Below are 22670 nucleotides of genomic sequence, written 5' to 3' on the forward strand. Positions count from 1 at the left end.
CTATCCAGTGAAGTCTGCTAAATTGATTTTCGAGTACTGTCTACTTCTTAATAAACCACATCATCTGATAGACTAGGGTAGATTTTCATCTTCATCGCCTGGGCTGTAATCTGTCAGGGCAGACCACCTGCTCACCCTTTATAGGACTCACCTGATTTTCATCCCATTGCAATTAATGGAATAAAAATCAGGCAGGTTCTATAAAGGGCATGCGATCTGCCCTGCCAGATTACCGCCCAGGTGGTGAAAACAGAAGTCTTCCCAAATGTTTTTACCTACACTCTCCGAAGACTAGGAGAACTCATGAGAGTTTCACAATTATAGAAAGCTATTACAGTAAAAAAGGAGTTCTGTTCAATCCCTGGCAATGCTACATTATCAGATATTATGCGTATAAAGTCACACTCAGGTTTGTAGGGAGGGACAACTTGCTTACAGGAGTCATCATACTGAAGAGAGAAATACTTGGGTAAAAATATAACATTAGGTACTTTAAAACCCTGAATTAACAATAATTTCATTAAGTAGATATCAGAAACATTTTAACAACTGCTGTAGGTTTAAAAAGGAAAGAATCCACAATGATTAAAGGGGAAAGAGAGTGTAGGGCAAGACTTCCAGTTAAAAATACTGCCCAGTGTCGATAGATGAATTGATGGTGGAAGTGAGAATGTAGGTGTACTAGAGGAGGATAAGGAACAATTATTGGAGATATTTGTAGGAATGGAATTGGTTATGGAAAAAATAGCAGAACTCAAGGTGGCTAAGTCACTGGCCCCTGACAGCATACACCCTAGGCTGTTGAAGGAAATCAGAGAGGAGTTAGCAGAGGCTCTGACCACATTTTTCAATGCTCCTTCGACATGCAAGTTGTGCTAATGGGCTGGATGGGTAGTCACTGTACCACTTCTGTTCAAGAAAGGAAAGAATAAACAAGGTAACTAAAGACCAATTAGTCAAACATCAGTTGTGAGCAAACTCTTAGAATCCATAATTTGAGATTAAATTAGTGAACATTTAGAAATGTATGGAATAATCAAGAACAGCCAGCATGAAGTTGTTAAAAGCAAGTTGAGTTTGATACATTTAAAGGACTGGGAAATTCCTCCGAGCTGCTCATGATCTTTCAGGGTTACTTCACCGGAAGTGCAGTGGAAATCTCGTTTATGCCAAAGCAATGCTAGCGGAGCGGGATCAGCTCCAAAGAATATCCCGGACATGAAGTTTTATTGAAGAAGTGACTGATTGTATAGATAAAAAGAATGTAGTGTCTTCCAGCCTTTCTAAAATTGCCACTTTTTGCTCCAAGAGGGAAGTGGAGCACTAAATCAAGCACTCCACCTCCTCCTTGGAGCACGAGGGGGGGAAAGTATGTGACCCGGGGCGCAGGGCTCAGCAGTACCGGGGAGCAGGGGTGCCGCGCGATCAGCCCAGCACTCAAACAGAGTGTCGGGCTGACCGATCACGGCACGGACCCCGCGTCCGGAGCAAAAAAGACATTTTTCAAAAAAGCTGACATTTTTTTCAGGGAGGCCGGCCACCTCACCTTTAACTTCCACCCCACTAGCGGCCGGCAGCTCTGCTTGCGTCCTCTGCAGCAGTCGCTGCCATTGCCCAGCGCTGCTGCAGGGGGCGAAGGGAAATTTTTGTGCTGGGGTGCTACCGGGGCAATGCGCCTGAAGATGACATCATGATGTCCGGGCGCATGAGATCAGGGCGCAACCCGGCAGCGCCGCCGCTAACCTCCCGCGGAATTTGGCAGGAGGCGCGATCAGCGCTGCGGCCGGGTGAAAAGGCCTTTGCGCCCCATTAGCGCACCCCAAGGGAGGCACAAAGGAGGTGAATTTCTCCCCCAAGGTGTCTCATTGAAGGCTTGTTACAGATATTCAGGTGTATGGTATAAAAGAAAATGTAGCAGCATGCATTAAAAGGCCGGTGGGGGGGGGGGGGGCGCGGGGGCGGTGTCCAATCCCCAACCCCGGCGGGAGCCGATCCCTGACCCCGGGGTGTTGTGGGGGGGGCGGGGGGAAGTGTTCAGACTGCCCCATGGGGTCGGGATTGGGCCACCCCCAGGGGTCAGGGATTGGACCTCGCTGCAGCTGCCAGGAATCCCGAGGCCCGGGAACCCCAGCCAGCCACAGTTAAATCCAAGGCTTCCAGCCTCATTATAATATTTAAAGTGCCAACCCACCTCCTGGGAGTGGGTTGGCTGCCCATCCACGTCCCGCCTCCGTTAAAACAGGAAGTCGGTGGGTTGAATCGGGATTCAGGTTTTTAACACTTTAACCTCCCACCCAACCCCAACCCACTGTTTTTGGGGGGTTAAAATTCCCCCCAGTGTGTTTCGCTTGGTTTGAGAAGGGTTGGAAATAGTGTACCCCAGAAACCAGTCCAGAACAATAAAATTAATTATTCACTACTTGACCGGTGGAAATGGCAAAATTGAAGTGTATTAAGCAGTCTCAGTTCCTAGTGAGTATGTGTCAGAGCACAAAATTCTTCATTGTTCAGCACAAATTGGCACCAGCATTTCACTGAGAAATGATGGATATTGAGGTGAATGGAAGTATTATACTGGTAATGATAAGATGATTTGTTGGAGAAGAGTAAATAAAACTTTGTTCAGCAACTGGCCCATGTAGCAGCTGGCTTTTAAATGCTGTTTTCGACATTGGGTGAAAAAATGAACCATATTTCACAAAAATGAGGCAAAAAGATTCAAAAATGGACAACAGTAGTCAACATCCTGACTGTACTTATAATGTGTAATACACTTTTACATTGCCTTATTTACACTAGTAAAATCTGCTATGACTCTTACAATATATTCAATTTGTGATAACAGAAGTTAACAGCAAGGGGTTGACATCATTCATTGGAGCAGGACAGGGGAGTGGACACCAGTTTCATTTACAGACTCCCAGAATTTATAGATATGCAATTAACCAGAGGATTCATAGCTGCTGTATCCACTTTGGTACCAATGTAACACAGGCATAAAGTACTCAAGGGAAAGTTTACAAGGTGTAAGCACATTTAACCTTACAATGAATCATCTGAAGAAGAACTTTCAAGTTTAGAGTTGAAAACTGATTCAGCATTTAGGTACATCATAGAATTTCAGAGTTAATACGTTGTCTGTGGATAACTGTGGCATAGTTAGCAAAATAAAGCATATGTAAATTTTATTACCTCTCTTTTGCTTGTTATTGGAGCTGGAGTTCTCGTGTTGCCTGTCTACAGTTTCGGAACTTGATGAATCACACTTGTTGTCTTGCTGCTGTAAAGATGATTTTCTAATATATCTATGAGAGAGAAGTTTGTCATTTACTGGAAGCTGTATGTTCCATTAAGTCAACTATGGGCCAGAAATTCCAGGCCAGAAGCGTGAGTACGGTCGGCTTACTCACGCTTCTGGCCGTTGGAAATGCCGGCGTTCAGCATGAACAGCGCATGCGGGGAACGCCGGCATTTCCAGACCTCGAGCGCGTGCGACTGCACAGGCAGCGCTTGCGCAGTGAACTTCGTGGATTTCATTCATGAAATCCGTGAGGTTAAGTCCTTAGAAGTTACACTGAAAAAAAGCAAGTGTAAAGTGGTTCATTGGCTGCGGAGGAAGATATATTTTATCGTGGAGCTTTTGAAATGCAATATTTTTGTTTGGGAAAGGGAGGGAAGTTATTTTAAGAAATTTTAAGTAAGTTTTAAAGTTAAAATTTTTTTTTTTTTTTTTTTTTTTTTTTTTAAGGGTTTTCAGAACGGTAGTTAGAAGGAGCAATTGTGGCTGTGTGAATGGAATGTGAGAATGAGTTATGTATGTATGTCCACATATATTCCTTTACGTATATGTATGTATGTTTTATATTCCTTTACTATGAATGTATGTTTTTAATTATGATTTTCCAATAAGTTACTTTCTCTGAAAGTCATAATTAGATAATACATTCATACACATAAGTAAAGGAATATATACATAACACGCAAAGGAATATATACAGACATACATACTTTCAGAAGCTCCACGATAAGAAATATCTTCCTCCGCAGCCTCTTTAGCAACTGTACCCATGCTTTTTTCATGTGTAAGTTGTAATGACTGGACCTCACTGAAAGCATTAATGAAAGCGGCGAATTATACTGCGCACGCGTTCTGCCTCTGAACCCCTTCGTTCAGAGGACAGGAAATGCCGGTTTTCCCCACATGCACTGTGCATGCTGAAAACCGGCATTTCATCCGGCCAGATGCGTAAGTACCCCGACCGTACTAGCGCATTTGGAAGGGAATTATTGGGCCAACATTTTACATGTCAATAAAATAAAAAATTTAACACTTGCACGACTTGCCCCCTCGCATCTGCGACTGAGGGTCCAAGGAGGTCCATTGCGCAAGAGGTCATCATCGGACGTATCCTCACACTGTTCCCTTTGGGGAACTGTATGAAGTGGTGGAAGGATTTATGGCCGTGATTAACGCTCATTCCGTGACCGTAACCATCTTTGAACCAGCCATTAGGGTGGTTAGTCCTATGGCGGGAGGGTTTTACGGGCTCCCACAACCCATCTGAGGGGGGGGGGGGCCACCAACACCCACGGACGCAAGTATCCCGCTGGATGTCCACCCAGAATTTAAAGTTGGAGCTCCGACTCCACTTGCCGGGACTGTCTGGAGTGGGGTTCAAAACCCTACTCCTTCTGGCCCAGCGGCGGGGATGCTTACTGCTACGCAAAAGGCCCACTCCGCACAAAAGGTGACACCCATACGTTTCCTGCGCCTTTTCCCTCCCCGTGACTGGAGCCCTATGCTGCCATTTCACGTTGCTAATCGGATTGGGCGTTTGTCATAGCGGTAGGATCCCCGCCGCTGGGCCAGATCAGGGTAGGGTTTCGAACCCCGCTCCAGACAGTCCCGGCAAGTGGAGTCGGAGCTCTGGCTCTAAATTCTGGGTTGACATCCAGTGGGATATTTGCGTCCGTGGGTGTGGGTGGCCCCCCCTCCTTGTATAGCTTGTGGGAGCCCGTAAAACCCTCCCGCCATAGGACTAACCGCCCTAATGGCTGGTTCAAAGATGGTTACGGTCACGGAATGAGCGTTAATCACGGCCATAAATCCTTCCACCACTTCATACAGTTCCCCAAAGGGAACAGTGTGAAGACACGTATGACGACGACATTGCTAAATAAAAAAATGGAATTAAAAAAATTCTTTTAGGGCTTTTAAAAGTCTTTAAATTGCTTTAATTCTCTTTAAAACTACTTCAGATTACTCAAAATAATGTAAACATTTAAAAAAGTTTATAAAAGTTACCAAAATCTTCAAAAAACTTCCAAAAACCTATTTAAACTGCTGCTTTGCATGTAAAAAAGCAAAGCAGCTTGACAGAAACATTGGGGGCGTGTCCAGTGAAACTGAGACCTCAAGGGGCGTGTCTCACTTACACTGCACGCTCCTGGGTCCGCGCTGGCTGCACTCCTGGGCGGCGTGACGTCATACGCTGCCCGGGAATGTGCTTTCTATTTCTCCAAGTTCAGGCGTCCCAGAAGCTGATTGGCAGGAGCGCGGGGTAAGTGCAAATACGGGGCTTGCACGCGCTGCAAGCCCCGTCTGGAATTTCTGGCCCTATATCTTTTTAAAATTGGATATTACAGTTCAATTTGCATGCTCAACTGGTACTCATCTGTCATCCAAATGCTGGCCATGTCATCCTGGTATTTAGGAATCTGAAGGATGCTGATCCTGCTGAACTGATGCAGCTGCTCTCTAACAGAGTGCTGCTCATCTACAGGCTTCCACACGACTTTTGCTGTTGTGGTTTATCATTTTATATGAATTCCTTGAGTAAATTGCAGTCTTAACACTCACTCTCAACAATCCACAATTCTATCTGTGAAGATTGAATGCTATTAACTAATTTCAGTATGGTATCTAAGTTAATACTGTTGGATACCATAATAAGCTTCACATGACTTTTCACCGGGTAGTATACTATGATATGAAACACTTATGGTTATCATATAATGGAGTTGTCTCATTATAGTGATTATCCTCAAATCTTGATATATTGTAAAATTCTCAAATGGCAAGGATAAACAGAGAACACATTCTGTTCATCTAGATGGGCAATGGAAAAGCAAGATTCTATCCAGATGAACATGTGGTCATGTAATTGGTATAATGGACCATTTTCACTTGACTTCTCAGGGATGGAAAGTAATTGATAGTGTAATAGGAACCGCAAACATCTTCTTCCTCAGAAATACACTAAATACGATGTCGTTCATGTAGTGTATGTACCCGTCTACCTTTAAGAGAACTATTGTATGTAACCGTTCACCTTTAAGAGAACTATTTTAGGTGTGGCACTACTTTGTTTGGCTTCTGTATACTGTAATACCGACGGTGACCACACCAGTATATAAGTGTTGTGTCAGGATTTATTGGGCAGATTCGCCCTGACCTTCGAATAGTAAAGTCCTGTTTTAAGTTACTCTGGTAGTCTGTGTATTAATTAACTAAACAACCCACAGACTTTACAGTGGCGACGAGTCCGATCGTACCCTGCGGCAACAATACTTCCGAAGCAGTTAACGAGCGTCGAGAAGAGGCAACCGCCCTCGTCGTTCTGCTGGGAGAAAACTCGAGGCTGCAGAACTAGAAAGGAGGAAGAATTTAGAGACAAAGACTTCCATCAGCAACAGGCACTGACTGTCCCTTCTGCCACGGTGAGGAGTGAGCCGATCAGCACGAGAAGCAAGGCGGCCACGGTGACTGTGAGTAAGGGAAAGTAAAAAGAATAACCGGAGGATAAGGGTGGTGCACTCGACCACGGTCGAGGGGGAAAGGAGCCGGACAGAAGTCGGGTCCAGAGGCGCTGAGACTGGGGCAGCGTGGAGCAAGGAAGCCGCGGTACAGACAGGCTGGGGGACGCAACGGCGTCGTGAGACAGCTAGACCGCGACCGGCGAAAAAGGCCGGGCAGCGACCGAAGCCACGAAGCGCTGCGACCGGGAACGTAGGCGCGGGAAGAGATAAACTCAGCCGCAGCCGGGGAGGGAAGCACCGGACTGCGAGAGGGCTGGGAGGCGCGATTGGGAGCCGAGCGAGCGGGAGAGGCAGAGCCGACCAAGGGAGACTGAGCGAGAGCCAGTCCTGCGGCTGAAACTGTTCTCCGTCAACGGGGTGTACCCAGCGCCAGTAGAGCCGAGCGAGCGGGAGAGAGACAGAGCCCGAGCAAGGGGAACTGAGCGAGCGCCAGCCCAGCGGCTGAAACTGTTCGTCGTCAATGGGGTGTACCCAGCGCCGGTTGCCCTGCCGAGAAAAGGGAAAGCACTGAAGCCGACGCGCAGGCTGTGAACCTGAAAGCCAGCGGCCGTCGCCCGTGGGGAAAGTGTACCCCTCCCGCCAGGGAAGAAACGCGGGAAGCCGCCATTAGGCGGGGAAGAAGACAGAAGCGGGAAACCGCCATTGAAGTGGGCGGGGAGAGAAGATAAGCGCAGGAAACCGCCATTTTCGCGGGAACCGCCATCTTGGGGAAAAAAAAAATTTTTTTAAAGAAATAATTCGTGGTGTTTATCAGGAAGAGAGGAAGATGCCTAAGCGTGGTAACATCAACGATTTTAATTCCGAGGTAGAAGACTGGGCCACGTATGTGGAACGCATTGAGATCTATTGTGAGGCCAATAAAATAGAAGAAGATGACAAAGCTATAACCTTGCTAAACTCGATGGGCGCGAAGACATACGGGCTCTTGAAGCATCTACTATCACCAGCTAAACCGGCGGATCAGACTTTCGATGATATTGTGGCTGTTCTGAAGGATCACTTGAACCCCACACCGTTGATGTTGGCGGAACGATTCAAATTCTATGCGAGAACGCAACGGAAAGACGAAAGCAACGCAGAATACTTGGTCGAACTGCGTAGACTAGCGAAATACTGCCAGTTTGGAGGGAATCTGACAGAGGCATTGCGAGACAAGTTCGTGTGTGGATTGGCAAAGGAAGGAACGCAAAAGCGACTACTCGAAGAGAACGACCTTACACTTGACAGGGCTGTCCTTATTGCAGCATCGCACGAAGCCACAGCGAAGGGAACTGCGGAAATGCAGCTAAAGACAGCGGCACTCAGTGTGGATCAAATTACCTTGACAACAACAAAATGTTATCGTTGTGGGAAGACAACACACGACCAGAACCAATGCTGGTTTAAGAACCAGGAATGTAGGAAATGTGGCAAACTGGGTCACATAGCTAGGGTATGCTGGTCAGGGAAGAAGACCAACAACCAAAGGACCAACAACCAAAGGAAGCCATCACAGGAAAAGTACAACAAGATACACAAGGTGGCTGAGAAGAGTTCAGGCGAACAGAATTCGGACTCAGACCCAAACGGCCAGGAGCTGGGTAGTCTGAGAATTCACAATGTGAGTAAGGAAGCTGACCTACAAACTATCTGGGTCATGCTAAAAATAGCTGGAGTCCAAGTGAAAATGGAGTTGGACACTGGATCAGCTCTATCAGTCATAAATCGAAGGGATTACCACCAGCTATTCTCACATATACCCTTAAGAGATACCAAGTTCGTATTGCAGACATACACAGGGCATAAAGTATACCCCATGGGAAAGATAAGAGTCAAGGTGAGAGATAGGGGTAAAGAACACCCAAGAATGAACTTATACGTACTACCTGAGGGAGGACCACCACTTCTAGGACGGGAGTGGATCAAGAAAATAGACATGGAATGGCACTATCTAAAAGCCATAACGAGTGAGGACTCGGTGCAGACAATCAGCTCAGATTCTGAATCGGATGACGATAAGACCAACCCAAATGTGAAAGACAAGGCTAAAATGGACTTGCCAACTAAGGTTGGAAAAACGAAGGCATGCAGAAAGGCTTATGCTCCAGAGAAGAACAAAGTTTCAGAACAGATCTCCACCGAACAACGACAACATAGTTTGACAGAGAATTCTGAGTCTGTTCAGTTTAAGGACATATCCATGACGGAAGAACACCGAGCTCGGACTCAACTTTATTTCAAATTACGACAACAATTAGAACAATTGAGTTACCGTCTCGTACAAGAGATGAAAACAATGAAAAAGTTCTATGACACCGAATGGGAGAATCTGGAAAGACAACAGAAGCAGCTAGCTCAAGCAGAGAGCGACCATAGAGCCATCGTGACCAATCACCGATCACATCTCCCTTGTGATGTTCAGGAGTTAGAATATTTGCAGAAAGAAGCAAATGAAGAGGAATCTTCAGGAAGCCAGGATTTTATTCCAGTTCTTCTCTACGACTCCTTACAAGCAGAGTTTGAGAAGTTGAAGGAACAGTATGAACAGGCCCAGGCTACAATCCTGGAGGGGGTTAACTCGGCAACCTCCGAAAAGCTAGTTTCAGTGGAAGCTTATGAGCAACTAAAGGTTGAACATGAGCAAGAAGTCCAAAGGCTGCAGGAAATTCTTGATGAGCTCAAGGCCAAGACAGACTCATCGGTAGAAGTTCCATCCATAGATGAGAAATTAGAGGTGAAAGACATGGCAGAACATGAAAGTCAAGATGTCCAAGAACTCATAAAAATATTGAAGGAAACCCAAGACAAATATGAGGCGGCAATGACCGAGGTTCAACAACTTGAAGAATAGATTCAACTGGGAATTCTTTCAGTGAAAGAAAAGGCAACTGTAAGAAACACAGAGACTGTAAGAATGGCCCCTGAACATGAGCTAGAGAGCATCAAGGTGCAACTTCTCCGAGCGCTTAAAGCCAAAGTACAAGAGGAAAAAAAGGTGAAAGCATTGGAGGAAAAGGTGGATGAAATGGAGAAGACTCTGATCCACAGGGTCCCCGTGGAAGAGTTAACGGTCAGCCAACTCCTTCATATGCTGAGAGACAAGACTCTGCAATGGGAACCATTTGAACACGAGCTTCAATCTTCAAAGGGAAGGGGTTCGGAGCTCTCAAAAGTTTGGGGAATAGTTGAGGTTGCAACACAGATTTTACGGGGCTGCCGAAAGTACACTGAATCACGTTAATGTGAACTACAGAATGTTGAAACAGCTGCTCCAGTAGAAGGATTGAATAGCCCGATCAATCAATCCCCGATGGAAGGGGAAGTATTGGAATCACAAATGAGGTCATTAGTGAAGGATTGGCAGGAAACCCAGGAAGAGCGGGATGAATATGAACGCATGAAGAAGTCTCTTCAGGAAAGATGTCTAGGGAGGGAACAACAGTCGGCTAACGTCCAGTTGGGTAAGGAAGAAGTAGCAGGCCCTCTCGCTAGACTAGCTCAGGACGACACCGAATATTACCATGACCTGTTGAGTGACACGGAATATTACGATGACTTGGTCTGCCCAGCTTGTGATGAAAACTCCCAAAGTGCAGAAATCAGGATGAAGCACTTAAAGTCTAAGGAACATAGGGAGATGGTGGTGCTACAGCTGGCAGCGGATAAGGGAGCCCCGAGAGTCTCCAAGAAGCAGAAAAGAAAAAGACGAAGCAGAAGACGATAACCATCTAAATCATTATCACTTCTATCAGATCATGCACGTGGGCCCTACGAAGGGGGCCAAATCAGTTGGAAAGTAGGAAAAATTACCAAGGCAGTCCAGCTGTTTGTAAAAGTCAGCACTGCTGGTTCAGCAGGACGGAAGTTCAAGCTGTTAAGCCAAGGGAAAGACTATTGGATGAGTCACGCTAGAAATGTGAACCGGCTACACCACAGAGATGTTGTTCGGACCGAGTCAAGACCAGAGACTGAATCTGTGAACTGTTCCCGCAGAGACTGAATCTGTGAACTGTTTCCCGCAGAGACTACATCTGTGAATTGTTTTACATGAAGTTGATTATATGTTATGTTTAATGGGGAATAAGTATGTTGTAAACTAAAAAGGGAGGATTGTAGTGTATGTACCCGTCTACCTTTAAGAGAACTATTGTATGTAACCGTTCACCTTTAAGAGAACTATTTTAGGTGTGGCACTACTTTGTTTGGCTTCTGTATACTGTAATACCGACGGTGACCACACCAGTATATAAGTGTTGTGTCAGGATTTATTGGGCAGATTCGCCCTGACCTTCGAATAGTAAAGTCCTGTTTTAAGTTACTCTGGTAGTCTGTGTATTAATTAACTAAACAACCCACAGACTTTACAGTTCATAAGGCCACTTAAGTCTCATCCCCCCTATCACATGCGCTCCTTGGCAAACTTGCTGCTTCATGTGCCGATTGGTCTCCAATGATGATATGCTAGGCTAAAGGATGTTGACAGAGCTGGATCTCAGTGCAGTTTTCCCTTCTATTCTGGATTTTCAGTAAGAGATGGCAACATAGAAACATAGAAGATAGGAGCAGGAGTAGGCCATTCGGCCCTTCGAGCCTGCTCTGCCATTCAATGCGATCATGGCTGATCATCCAAATTCAGTACCTGGTCCCTGCTTTCTCCCCATACCCCTTGATCCCTTTAGCCTTAAGAAATATATCCAACTCCTTCTTGAATATATTTAATGAACTGGCCTCCACCGCCTTCTGTGGTAGAGAGTTCCACAGGTTCACCACTCTCTGGGTGAAGAAATTCCTCCTCATTTCTGTCCTAAATGGCCTACCCTTTATCCTTAGACTGTGTCCTCTGGTTCTGGACTCCCCGACCATCGGGAACATCCGTCCTGCATCTAGTCTGTCCAGTCCTGTCAGAATTTTATAACTTTCAATGAGATCACCTCTCATTCTTCTAAACTCCAGCGAGTACAAGCCCAATCGACCCAATCTCTCCTCATACGTCATTCCTGCCATCCCAGGTATCAGCCTGGTGAATCTTCGCTGAACTCCTTCCATGGCAAGAACATCCTTCCTCAGATAAGGCGACCAAAACTGCACACAATACTCAAGATGTGGTCTCACCAAGGCCCTGTACAACTGCAGCAAGACATCCTTGTTCCTGTACTCAAACCCTCTCGCTACGAAGGCCAACATACCATTTGCCTTCTTAACCGCCTGCTGCACCTGCATGCTTACCTTCAGCGACTGGTGCACAAGGACACCCAGGTCTCGTTGCACTTCCCCTTCTCCCAATCTATTGCCATTTAGATAATAATCTGCCTTCCTGTTTTTGCCACCAAAGTGGATAACCTCACATTTATCCACGTTATATTGCATCTGCCATGTTTCTGCCCAATCACCCAACATGTCCAAATTATCCTGGAGTTTCTCGACATCCTCCTCACAGCACACACGCCCACCCAGCTTTGTGTCGTCTGCAAATTTGGAGATATTATATCTAGTTCCCTTGTCCTGATCATTAATATATATTGTGAATAGCTGGGGTCCAAGGACCGATCCCTGCGGTACCCCACTAGTCACTGCCTGCCACTCGGAAAAGGACCCATTTATTCCAACTCTTTGCTTTCTGTCTGCCAACCAGTTCTCTATCCAAGTCAATACCTTGCCCCCAATCCCATGTGCCTTAACTTTACACGCTGATCTCTTATGCGGGACCTTATCGAAGGCCTTCTGAAAGTCCAGATACACCACATCCACTGGTTCTCCCTTATCTATTTTACCAGTTACATCCTCAAAAAATTTCAGTAGATTAGTCAAGCACGATTTACCTTTTGTGAATCCATGTTGACTTTGTCCGATCCTGTCACTGTTTTCCAAGTGCTCTGCTATTACATCTTTTATAATGGACTCTAGCATTTTCCCCACTACCGATGTCAGACTTACCGGTCTGTAATTCCCCATTTTCTCTCTACCACCTTTTTTGAATAGTGGGGTAACATTAGCTACCCTCCAATCCATGGGTACTGTTCCAGATTCCATCGAATGTTGGAAGATGATCAGCAATGCATCTACTATTTCTAGGGCCACTTCCTTAAGTACCCTAGGATGTAGATGATCAGGCCCTGGGGATTTATCGGCCTTCAATCCCATCAATTTCCCTAACACCATTTCCCTACAAATACTGATTTCTTTCAGTTCCTCCCTTTCATCAGACCCTATGTTCCCCGGCATCTCTGGGAGGTTATTTGTGTCCTCCTTTGTGAAGACAGAACCAAAATATGTATTTAGTTGGTCTGCCATTTCTTTGTTCCCCATTATAAATTCTCCTGATTCTGACTGCAGTGTGATGGGTAGGGAGATCCATTGCATTTCAAATCGTGAGAAAGTTTCTGTATTTTTAATATCTATCTTATAAGGTGTGGCAATTCACTTTAAATGTTATTTACTGCAACAAGCAGATGAGCTGAAATATGCGTGCTGTCACCAGATGATGTCCATGGCTTTTTATAGTCAGGTGGCAAAGCATTATTCATATACAGATATGCATTTATTGTAAAACAAGTAGAAAACACTTAACACAGACTATTTGCTTATTTTGAAAACAATGAATTTAAGGTAAAGACCTTGGCAACATGTGCAAATAGTTTGTGTCTAGCATCTCGTTGAAGTTCATCACTTTAATTTGATAAACTTTATTCAAAGTGTCAGCTGTGGCTCAGTTGGTAGCACACTCGCCTCTTGAGTCAGTGTGAGTTCAAGTACCACTCCAGGGAACTTGAGCACATAAAGCTAGGCTGACACTCCAGTGCTAGTGCTGAGGGAGCGCTGCATTGTCGGAGGTGCCGTCTTTCAGATGAGATGTTAAACCGAGGCCCCATCTGCTCTCTCAGGTGGACGTAAAAGATCCCATGGCACTATTTCGAAGAAGAGCAGGGGAGTTGTCCCCAGAGTCCTGGCCAATATTTATCCCTCAATCAACATAACAAAAAAAAAAAAATTATCTGGTCATTATCACATTGCTGTTTGTGGGAGCTTGCTGTGTGCAAATTGGCTGCTGCGTTTCCCACATTACAACAGTGACTCCACTTCAAAAGTACTTCATTGGCTGTAAAGCGCTTTGAGACGTCCGGTGGTCGTGAAAGGCGCTATATAAATGCAAGTCTTTCTTTTTTTCTTTCAAAGGGGGTTGGAGCTAATCCAACAAAAACTTAACACAGCATGAAAAGAAAAGATTAAATGAACAGATGAAGAAATCTATCATGATGAAAGATAAGAACAGAAGAAAGTATGGAACAAAAGAGAAAGTCATTTGGTCCAACAGACCCACTTTTACCAAAAGATCGGGCCTGAATTTCCGATCGGAAGCTTCCTGCAGGCGGATGCCGCCGATCGGAAAAAAACTACAGACTTACCTGCTGGCTCCGTGGGTTCCAAGACTTCCGCTCCTGGGCCTCTGCTCTACAAAATGCACAGAGGCCCAGGTATCCAAGGGGAGCATACGGTTCGCAAGCATCCCTGGGATCACGGGGGCCATGGGGAACCAATCAAAGAAGGGAATCCCCCTTCACACTTTTGACAGTTCTCTACGCACAGAACTGTCAAAAGTATGAATGGGGATCACTTAAAAAACAGTTAAACATTAAATATATATTTTTTTATCTGTTATTCCATTTGCAGTGCAATAAACCTCTACTCTTTCCACGTATGTGGTCCAATCTTCTATTTCGCCATCAAAAGCCTCAATATTACCAGATTTAGGCATTTCAGAAAAGATATGGCACTTCCCGTGCTTTTTTTTTTTCTCTCTGTAGCAAAGATATGGCACTTCCCGCGCTTTCCCGCCGCTGCTACCAATAACAACGCTGTTTTACTGTGGTTTCCGTTTATTCACTGTTGGAGACTCGTTCCCGACGGAGGTCTAAACGCTGACCTGCTTGCCACGCTGGCCGTCTCTCGAGTGCACCCTCCCAGTCCGTTATTGCTTGCCTCCGATTTCGCTGCCTGTCTCAGCTGTAGAGCCCGCCGCTGGAGCTCCAGCCTGACGCCCAGGAAGGATTAGCGCAGTACCTGTCACCAGCTTGGCCAGCTGGTGAAACCACAGTTTCTCTTACTTCCTTGAGTCTTCTGGACGCTAGAGGAATCGATGTCCTTGAGGTGCTGCCGAATTGCAGGTAAGTCCGTTTCCACTTCGTCGCCACTGTAGTGTCCGTGTGTAGATAAAGACACTGAAGACAGGAGTTGGTTCATAGGTATTTACTAAGCAAGTCTGGGGGGGGGTTTCTAAAAGATATACACAATACACAGGCTTATATAGCCCAAGTGGCAATTACCGGCATTACGCACACCTGGGGCTCTTAAAGGCACATACACCATAATTGCTCTTAAAGGCACATACACCACATGAATGGCCATGGAATCATCTTATTACTTGACAGCTTGAAATGTGCTATAAAAGCACCCATCTCACAGCTGTTCACTTTCCAAGCTCAGAGAAGCTGTTGCTTACTGCATTTGGAAGACAGATTGAGCTTAATGCAGGTTGCAAGAGTTTGAAGCAAACGATCCAGTGTCACCTCATTGGAACAACCTCTCTCACCATTGACAGATTGCTTCTGTTATCTCAAGTTCACATGACATCTATTCCAACAGCATGGGTATGGTTTATACTCTCTCACCTTGGTCCTCAGAATCTGACCACAATCAGCCGCAACACTAGCATCACCATGCACACCAGCAGCACCAACAACAACAGCAACCTTCTCCGCAATGACCTGATGCTGCACAGGTCACAGGGCATCAGCACCCAACCACACTGCTGCCCAGGATGCCAGGGATGGCCTCACCATGGCCAGATTTACTTAACTTGACGCTGCACACTCTGGCTGCCATATGATGCACCAGGTTGACACCACCCCACACCAACACCATAAAGCATCCTTACAATGCCCAAGCCATTCTTTTCACCCTCATCACCATTGCAGGGGGTACCGTTATGTCTCACCATTCACTGCAACTCACTAAGCCACTTCCAAAGGTGCACACAGATCTGTCCAAGAGCGCAAAGTGTTGAAACTAAAGATTTCAATGTTTGACAGCACATTAACAGAAACTTCACATGAACATTGGCTAAAACACTCCAGTACCTACCCTTGTGTTTTGTTGGTATGATTGGACTAGGATGCGGGTGAGTGTGAGGGGTGGCTAGTGAGATGGGGAAGTGATAATGTAGATAGAGAGGGATGGGTGGAGGTCCAAGGTAAGTTGGTGTGAGTAAAGATGTGCAGGAGTAGGGTAGAGAAGGAAGAGTGATAGGGATGTGATGTGTGGCACAGCAGGATGAAGTTGAGTGTGGCTTGGCAGTAACGTTTCGTGATCTACTGAGATCATTGAAAGGTTGGCGCCACTGCAGCCTGGTCCTCCTGATGACATCCCCGCTGTGTCCTCCTGTGCAATGTGCAACCAGGCTGTGTTGGTCTCCTGGGGAGGTCTCTTCCACCCATTGAAAGGGAAGAGAACCTCCCTGCGTGCTGTGACTCCCACCATAAGCATATGGAGGGAGTCATGAGAGAGCCTGGGTGCAGTCCTGCACCTTTGTGCAGTGCTTGTCAGTGCTTGCAGCACCTCAATGCTTAGAACACCGACAGCACAAATGTCAAAGTAAATTTGGACATGGTCCCTTTAAGGAAACCGGCTGATGACCCGTCATCAAATGACGTCATCAGACTCACTTCCTTCAATTGGCCGGGAACTTCACTGGGCGGGCTTAACAAGCCCAATCGGGGGAAAGTCATGTTAGAAGCCGGGATGGAGACAGGAGTGGGGCCGGGACCCGCCACCAACATCGCCCGTCACGGACCTGCCGAGGTAGGGAAAGTCGCGGCCGATGTGTAAGCAGCCCTTAAGTGGCTGCTTAAGGGGGTAATGAATTAATTTTAAGTGATGCAGCCACTTAAACTTAATGGGGACAAAAATGTTGGCTGCCTTTACTAAGGTTGCTAATATTATTTCAGCCTTTCGAAGGCTGTTTTGATAAAAATGAAATGGCTGGCAAAGCTTGTGGCTGGTACAAGAAATGTGGAAGCAGAACCAACCCCCTCATCCCACCCACCCGTTTCATGGTTGAAATGGTGGAGCTAGTGCTGAATGAAGTGGCAGCAAGAGAGGCAGCCCTGTTTGTCACTCCAGCGCACCCTCTCCATAGGACAGTATTGCAGCATGCCTAGAAGGAGGTGGAGGAAGAAGACTCATGCAAACAGCCATTACTGCCACTAGCATTGCCAGACCTACGAAGCATGTTAGCTCCAGGTGTCCTTGCAGCAGATGGCTCAGCTCTGTGTCTGGCTGACTGGTGACCTAGAGTCAATGGGCTGGATTTTGCCATTGGGGGCAGGTCAGGTGGTTGGCGGTTCCCGCTCCTGCCTTCGATGTCAGGCGGGTTAATTTAGCGATTTTGCCCTAATTGGGCAATTAATTCACAGCGTGTGTGAACCCCTGGCCCAATGAGTCTTTTGGTCCTGAAACTCGCCTCTGATGATGTCATTTATGCAGCTGCATTTAAGGCCTGCAAGCAGCCTTGGTTCATTTTCTGCCTTAGAACTTTTATATGGGATTCTTCTAAGGGATTTGTGCTGTGGAGATGTCAACTTCAAGGTCCAAGGCCGCACCCCGCTTTGCTGAGGACTCCCTCCATGCTCTGGTGGAGGGAGCCAGAGCTCAGAAAGAAGTGTTGTTTCCTTCCTCTGGGAGGAAAAAACCTCCTTAGCAGACCAAAGCTGTGTGGCTGCAAGTGGCACAAGAGGTCAGTGCAACTTCAATGTGCAGCAGAACCTGACTGCAGTGCAGAAAGAGGTTTAATGACCTTCTCCGCACAGGAAAAGTGAGTATGACATCACCATAACCCTCAATCTGCTCCCCATCGCCTCTCATCACCAGCACTCTGCATTGTCAACCTTCTCCTCCACATCCCACTTGATCCTTACATCCCTTGAACCCTTAGCCCTCTCTCAATGTACACATTCACTTAACTATTCGACTATGCTGCCCTCGCACTCCCTATCACTGTTATGCTATGACAACAACTTACAACACACAGGGAGGGCCCTTGGTCTTGGGACCTCAATCCATCTTTATGTCCTTCTAAGCATCTATGCTATGGATTCTTTACACTCGCTCCATCATTCTCACTCAAACTCCACTTGTGTCCCTCATTGCAGGAAAAGAGAGCCCACAATAAGAGGGAAAGGGTGAAGACAGGAGGAGGGCCACCCTCAATAGCCCAGCTCACCAGCGCTGAGGAGGTGGCCCTCGAGATCGTGGGAGCTGAGGAGGATGTGCAAGTGGGGGACGGACAGACAGGCACATCAGAGCAAGCTGGTGACAGAATAGTTTTGCATCTCTCTCATTGACATTGCATGAGTGATTGATTGATTCTGATGCTCTAACAGATTGAGTTATGATCATCTGCACAATTCCATGTGCATGCAACGTTTATATCACATGTTTAACTCTTTCCTTTACTCCCCCACAGGACCATCGACAGCCCCCCTCCCCACTGTCCAGGAGGAACAGCCTGAACCAGAAGACTCCTCAGAGGAAGCTGCAACCTCTGAGGGCGCAGTGTTACCAGAATTAAGCGCACCCAGCACGAGCGCAGACACTCACACCTCAGTGGGACTTGCGGGACATAGAGTAGTGTTGTCACCTGGTGTATCACAGCTCACAAGTGAGCATCAGCAGATGGTGGAGACAGGGACTGCAGTGGAGAGTCCTCGTCGGAGGCCGCAGGACGCTCCCAGCTCAGCTCAGCTGCATGTCGACCCTGTGCCTCCAGGTCCATCCAGAAGGAGTGCGGTGATGGAACTCCAGGAACAGGTGCAGGAGTCTCTGGCTTGTTTTGTCTCCAAGGTCACTGCGAGTGTGGAGAGGATGGAGGAGTCCATCGCTAACATGAGCAGATCCTTTGTGGAGGCATTGGTGCATGAACGCATCACCACGGAAAGGATGGCAACCTCCGTGGAAAGGATGGCTACCTCCGTGGTAAGGATGGCTACGGTAGAGGAGAGGATGGCTACGGTAGTGGAGAGGATGGCTACGGCCATGGAAGAGCTAAGTCGCCAGGGTCTTGAAAACATGGTCATTGTCCTGGTCTCCAATCGTCTTGGATCCCCTTGCCATTGGACCAAGACCTTGCTCTGTGAAGCCCGTGTGGTAGCTGGTGTGCAACGACCACCCCACGTTAAAAGAATTCACGCACAGGCATCTTCTACCCTTTAAAATGAAGTTCAGGACCTGGAATGTCAGGACCCTCATGGACAACCCCAAAAGTGACTGACCGGAACGCCGTACTGCTATCGTTGCCCGGGAGCTCAGACGTTTCGACATTGACATCGCCACCCTAAGTGAGACCCGGCGGGCAGGGGAAGGCCAGCTCAAGGAGCAAGGCAGTGGTTACACCTTCTTCTGGAAAGGCAAACCCGAAGAAGAACGCCGCCTCCATGGGGTAGGCTTCGCCATAAAAAATGAACTGGTCGGGCGTCTCAGAGACTCCCCTAGTGGTATAAACGAGCGCCTCATAACTCTTCGACTCACCCTAGCCCGAAACCAGTGCGCTACGGTCATCAGTGCGTACACCCCAACACTGGAAGCCACAGACGAGACCAAAGAGGAATTCTACTCCAGCCTCGAACAATCCCTGTCCCGAGTCCCAACGGGCGACAAGCTGATCCTCCTTGGCGACTTCAACGCCAGAGTTGGAAAGGACACAGACCTCTGGGGAGGTGTGATTGGCAGAGAGGGGGTAGGGAAAGCCAACTCCAACGGTAGCCTCCTCCCGTCGAAATGCTTAGAACATGGCCTCGTCATAACCAACACCTTGTTCCGTCAGAGAGACAAGTACAAGGCTTCATGGCAGCACCCTCGTTCCAAGCACTGGCATCTGCCGGACTATGTCATCGTCCGAATGAGGGACCGCAAGGACGTCCGCATCACCTGCGCCATGACAGGAGCTGACGACTGCTGGACAGACCACCGCATAATCCGCTCTGTCATCTCCATCAATGTAGCCCAAAAACAGCGGCGGCAACAGAAACAATGCCGCAGAAAAATTAACGCTGGAGCACTCAAAGACCCCGCTAAGAAAGCCCTATTCAGCCTGTGCCTCACAATCAACCTGATGACTCCCAGTGATGCAGAGACACAGAGTGCCCACAGCATCTGGTCTGCACTCAAGGCCTCCATAATCAGCACCTGTGAAGAGACGCTCGGTCACTCAACCAGGAAACACCAAGACTGGTTCGACGAGAATGACCAGGAGATCCAGGAGCTAATAAGCCGCAAGCGCAAGGCATTTCTGATCTGGAAACAGCAACAGAACTCGAGAGCAAGAAAGCAGCTCTACAGAAGCCTGAAGGCCGAGGTCCAACAAAAAACTCGTGACCTAAAGAACAGATGGTGGGTGGAGAAAGCGCAGGAGATCCAGCAGCTAGCTGACAACCACGACGTGCGTGGATTCTTTAGCGCAGTCAAGACCATCTACGGCCCAAGCGCCCAAGGCCCTTCCCCACTGCGGGCCAAGAACGGAGAGGTACTCATCAAGGACAGGGAAGCAGTCAGTGCCCGCTGGAAGGAGCACTTCGAAGATCTCCTTAACCACGACTCTGTCTTCGACACGAGTGTCCTCAACTCCATCCCACAGCATGCTACCCGCCACCATCTCAGCACAACCCCAGCCCGGCATGAGGTTGAAAAGGCCATCCGACAACTGAAGAACAACAAGGCCTCAGGAGCAGATGGAATCCCCGCCGAGGCTCTAAAGCATGGCGGAGAAGCACTACTGGCGCGAATTCATGAACTCATTTCTCTTATCTGGAAGGAGGAGAGCATGCCAGGGGATCTCAGAGACACCATAATTGTGACCATCTTCAAGAAAGGTGACAAGTCCGATTGCGGTAATTACAGAGGAGTTTCCCTGCTATCTGCCACAGGGAAAGTCATCGCAAGAATCCTCCTCAATCGCTTTCTCCCAGTGGCCGAAGAGCTCCTCGCAGAGTCGCAATGCGGATTCCGCCCACTAAAAGGCACAATGGACATGATTTTCACCACATGTCAATTACAAGAGAAATGCAGGGAACAGCACCAACCACTGTACATGGCCTTCTTTGATCTCACAAAGGCCTTCGACACTGTCAACCATGAGGGATTATGGAGTGTCCTCCTCAAATTCGGCTGCCCTCAAAAGTTTGTCACTATCCTCCGCCTGCTTCACGACGACATGCAAGCCGTGATCCTGACCTACGGTTCCACCACAGACCCAATTCACGTACAAACCAGGGTCAAGCAAGGCTGTGTCATCGCACCAACGCTCTTCTCAATCTTCCTTGCTGCAATGCTCCATCTCACCCTCAGTAAGCTCCCCACTGGAGTGGAGCTAATTTACAGAACAAACGGGAAACTGTTCAACCTCCGTCGCCTCCAGTCCAGATCCAAGGTCGTCCCATCCTCTGTCATCGAATTACAGTATGCAGATGATGCTTGCGTCTGCGCTCACTCGGAGGTCGAACTCCAAACCATCGTAAACATCTTCACCGAAGCGTACGAGAGCATAGACCTTACACTAAACATCCATAAGACAAAGGTTCTCTACCAACCTGCCCCCGCCACACAGTGCTGCCCCCTGATTATCAAAATCCACGACAAGGCCTTGGACAACGTGGTCCACTTTCCATACCTCGGGAACCTACTGTCCACAAGGGCAGACGTCGACGACGAAGTCCAACACCGCCTTCAGTGTGCCAGTGTAGCCTTCGGTCACCTGAGGAAGAGAGTGTTTGAAGACCAGGACCTCAAACCCGGCACTAAGCTCATGGTCTACAGGGCAGCAGTGATACCTGCCCTGCTGTATGCCTCAGAGACATGGACCATGTACAGCAGGCACCTCAAAGCACTGGAGAGGTACCACCAACGCTGCCTCCGCAAGATCCTGCAAGTCCATTGGCAGGATAGGCGCACCAACGTCAGTGTTCTTGCTCAGGCCAACATCCCCAGCATCGAAGCTCTGGCCACGCTCAATCAGCTCCGATGGACGGGTCACATTGTCCGCATGCCCGATACGAGACTCCCAAAACAAGCGCTCTATTCGGAGCTCCAGCACGGCAAGAGAGCCCCAGGTGGGCAGAGGAAACGCTTCAAGGACACCCTCAAAGCCTCCATGAAAAAGTGTAACATCCCCACCGACACCTGGGAATCCCTGGCCCAAGACCGCACAAAGTGGAGGAGAAGCATCCGGGAAGGTGCCGAACACCTCGAGTCTCTTCACCGGGAGCAAGCGGAAGCCAAGCGCAGGCAGCGCAAGGAGTGCACGTCAAACCAAGCACCCCACCCACCCACCCCTTCAACCACCGTCTGCCCCACCTGTGACAGAGACTGTAGGTCCCGCATTGGACTCATCAGTCACCTGCGAACTCATTTTTAATGTGGAAGCAAGTCATCCTCGGTTCCGAGGGACTGCCTAAGAAGTAAGAATTGTTCAGAATAGACTGACATCTCTGGAGGAGCGATGGTTAGCTATTGAGCAGAGAAACCAGAGCTACATGGAAGTCCTCTGGAGTAGGACTGCCAGTGCAGAAACGGGTCCTCATGGCCCCCCTGAAGTGCAGCAAGGTGCTGTCAAGCCACTTGCTAGCTCTGAAGTGGGGCTGACCCATGAGAGGGATGCTGGTGGCAGACAACAAGGAAGTGGGGGCTCCTCTCCAAGCGCTCACACTCCCATGCCACTGTGGAGCCCTCGGTCAGAGCCCCACCAGAGACCTCACCCAACTGAGATCGGCGTCTCAACCCCTGTACAGCCGCAGGAGCAGCAGACTGTTGGCGAGCCCTCACAGGCT

At 47.9% G+C, this 22670-nt stretch overlaps 1 protein-coding gene across 2 annotated transcripts in view; it reads right to left on the reverse strand.

Annotated features, from left to right (window-relative positions):
* Positions 1–2347: 2347 nt before the first annotated feature.
* mcf2l2 (MCF.2 cell line derived transforming sequence-like 2) overlaps positions 2348–22670 on the reverse strand; it is a 469404-nt gene continuing 449081 nt past the window's right edge. For both annotated transcript variants that reach the window (XM_085990152.1, XM_085990151.1), the window contains exon 26: positions 2348–3305. In XM_085990152.1, coding sequence (XP_085846278.1) covers positions 3095–3305 — 211 coding nt within the window. In that variant the 3' untranslated portion in view covers positions 2348–3094. The remainder of the gene's footprint in view (positions 3306–22670) is intronic.

Source organism: Somniosus microcephalus, chromosome 6 (assembly GCF_052327205.1).
Source record: "Somniosus microcephalus isolate GS21.2 chromosome 6, FLI_Smic_1.0, whole genome shotgun sequence".
NCBI classification, from domain to species: Eukaryota; Metazoa; Chordata; class Chondrichthyes; order Squaliformes; family Somniosidae; genus Somniosus; species Somniosus microcephalus.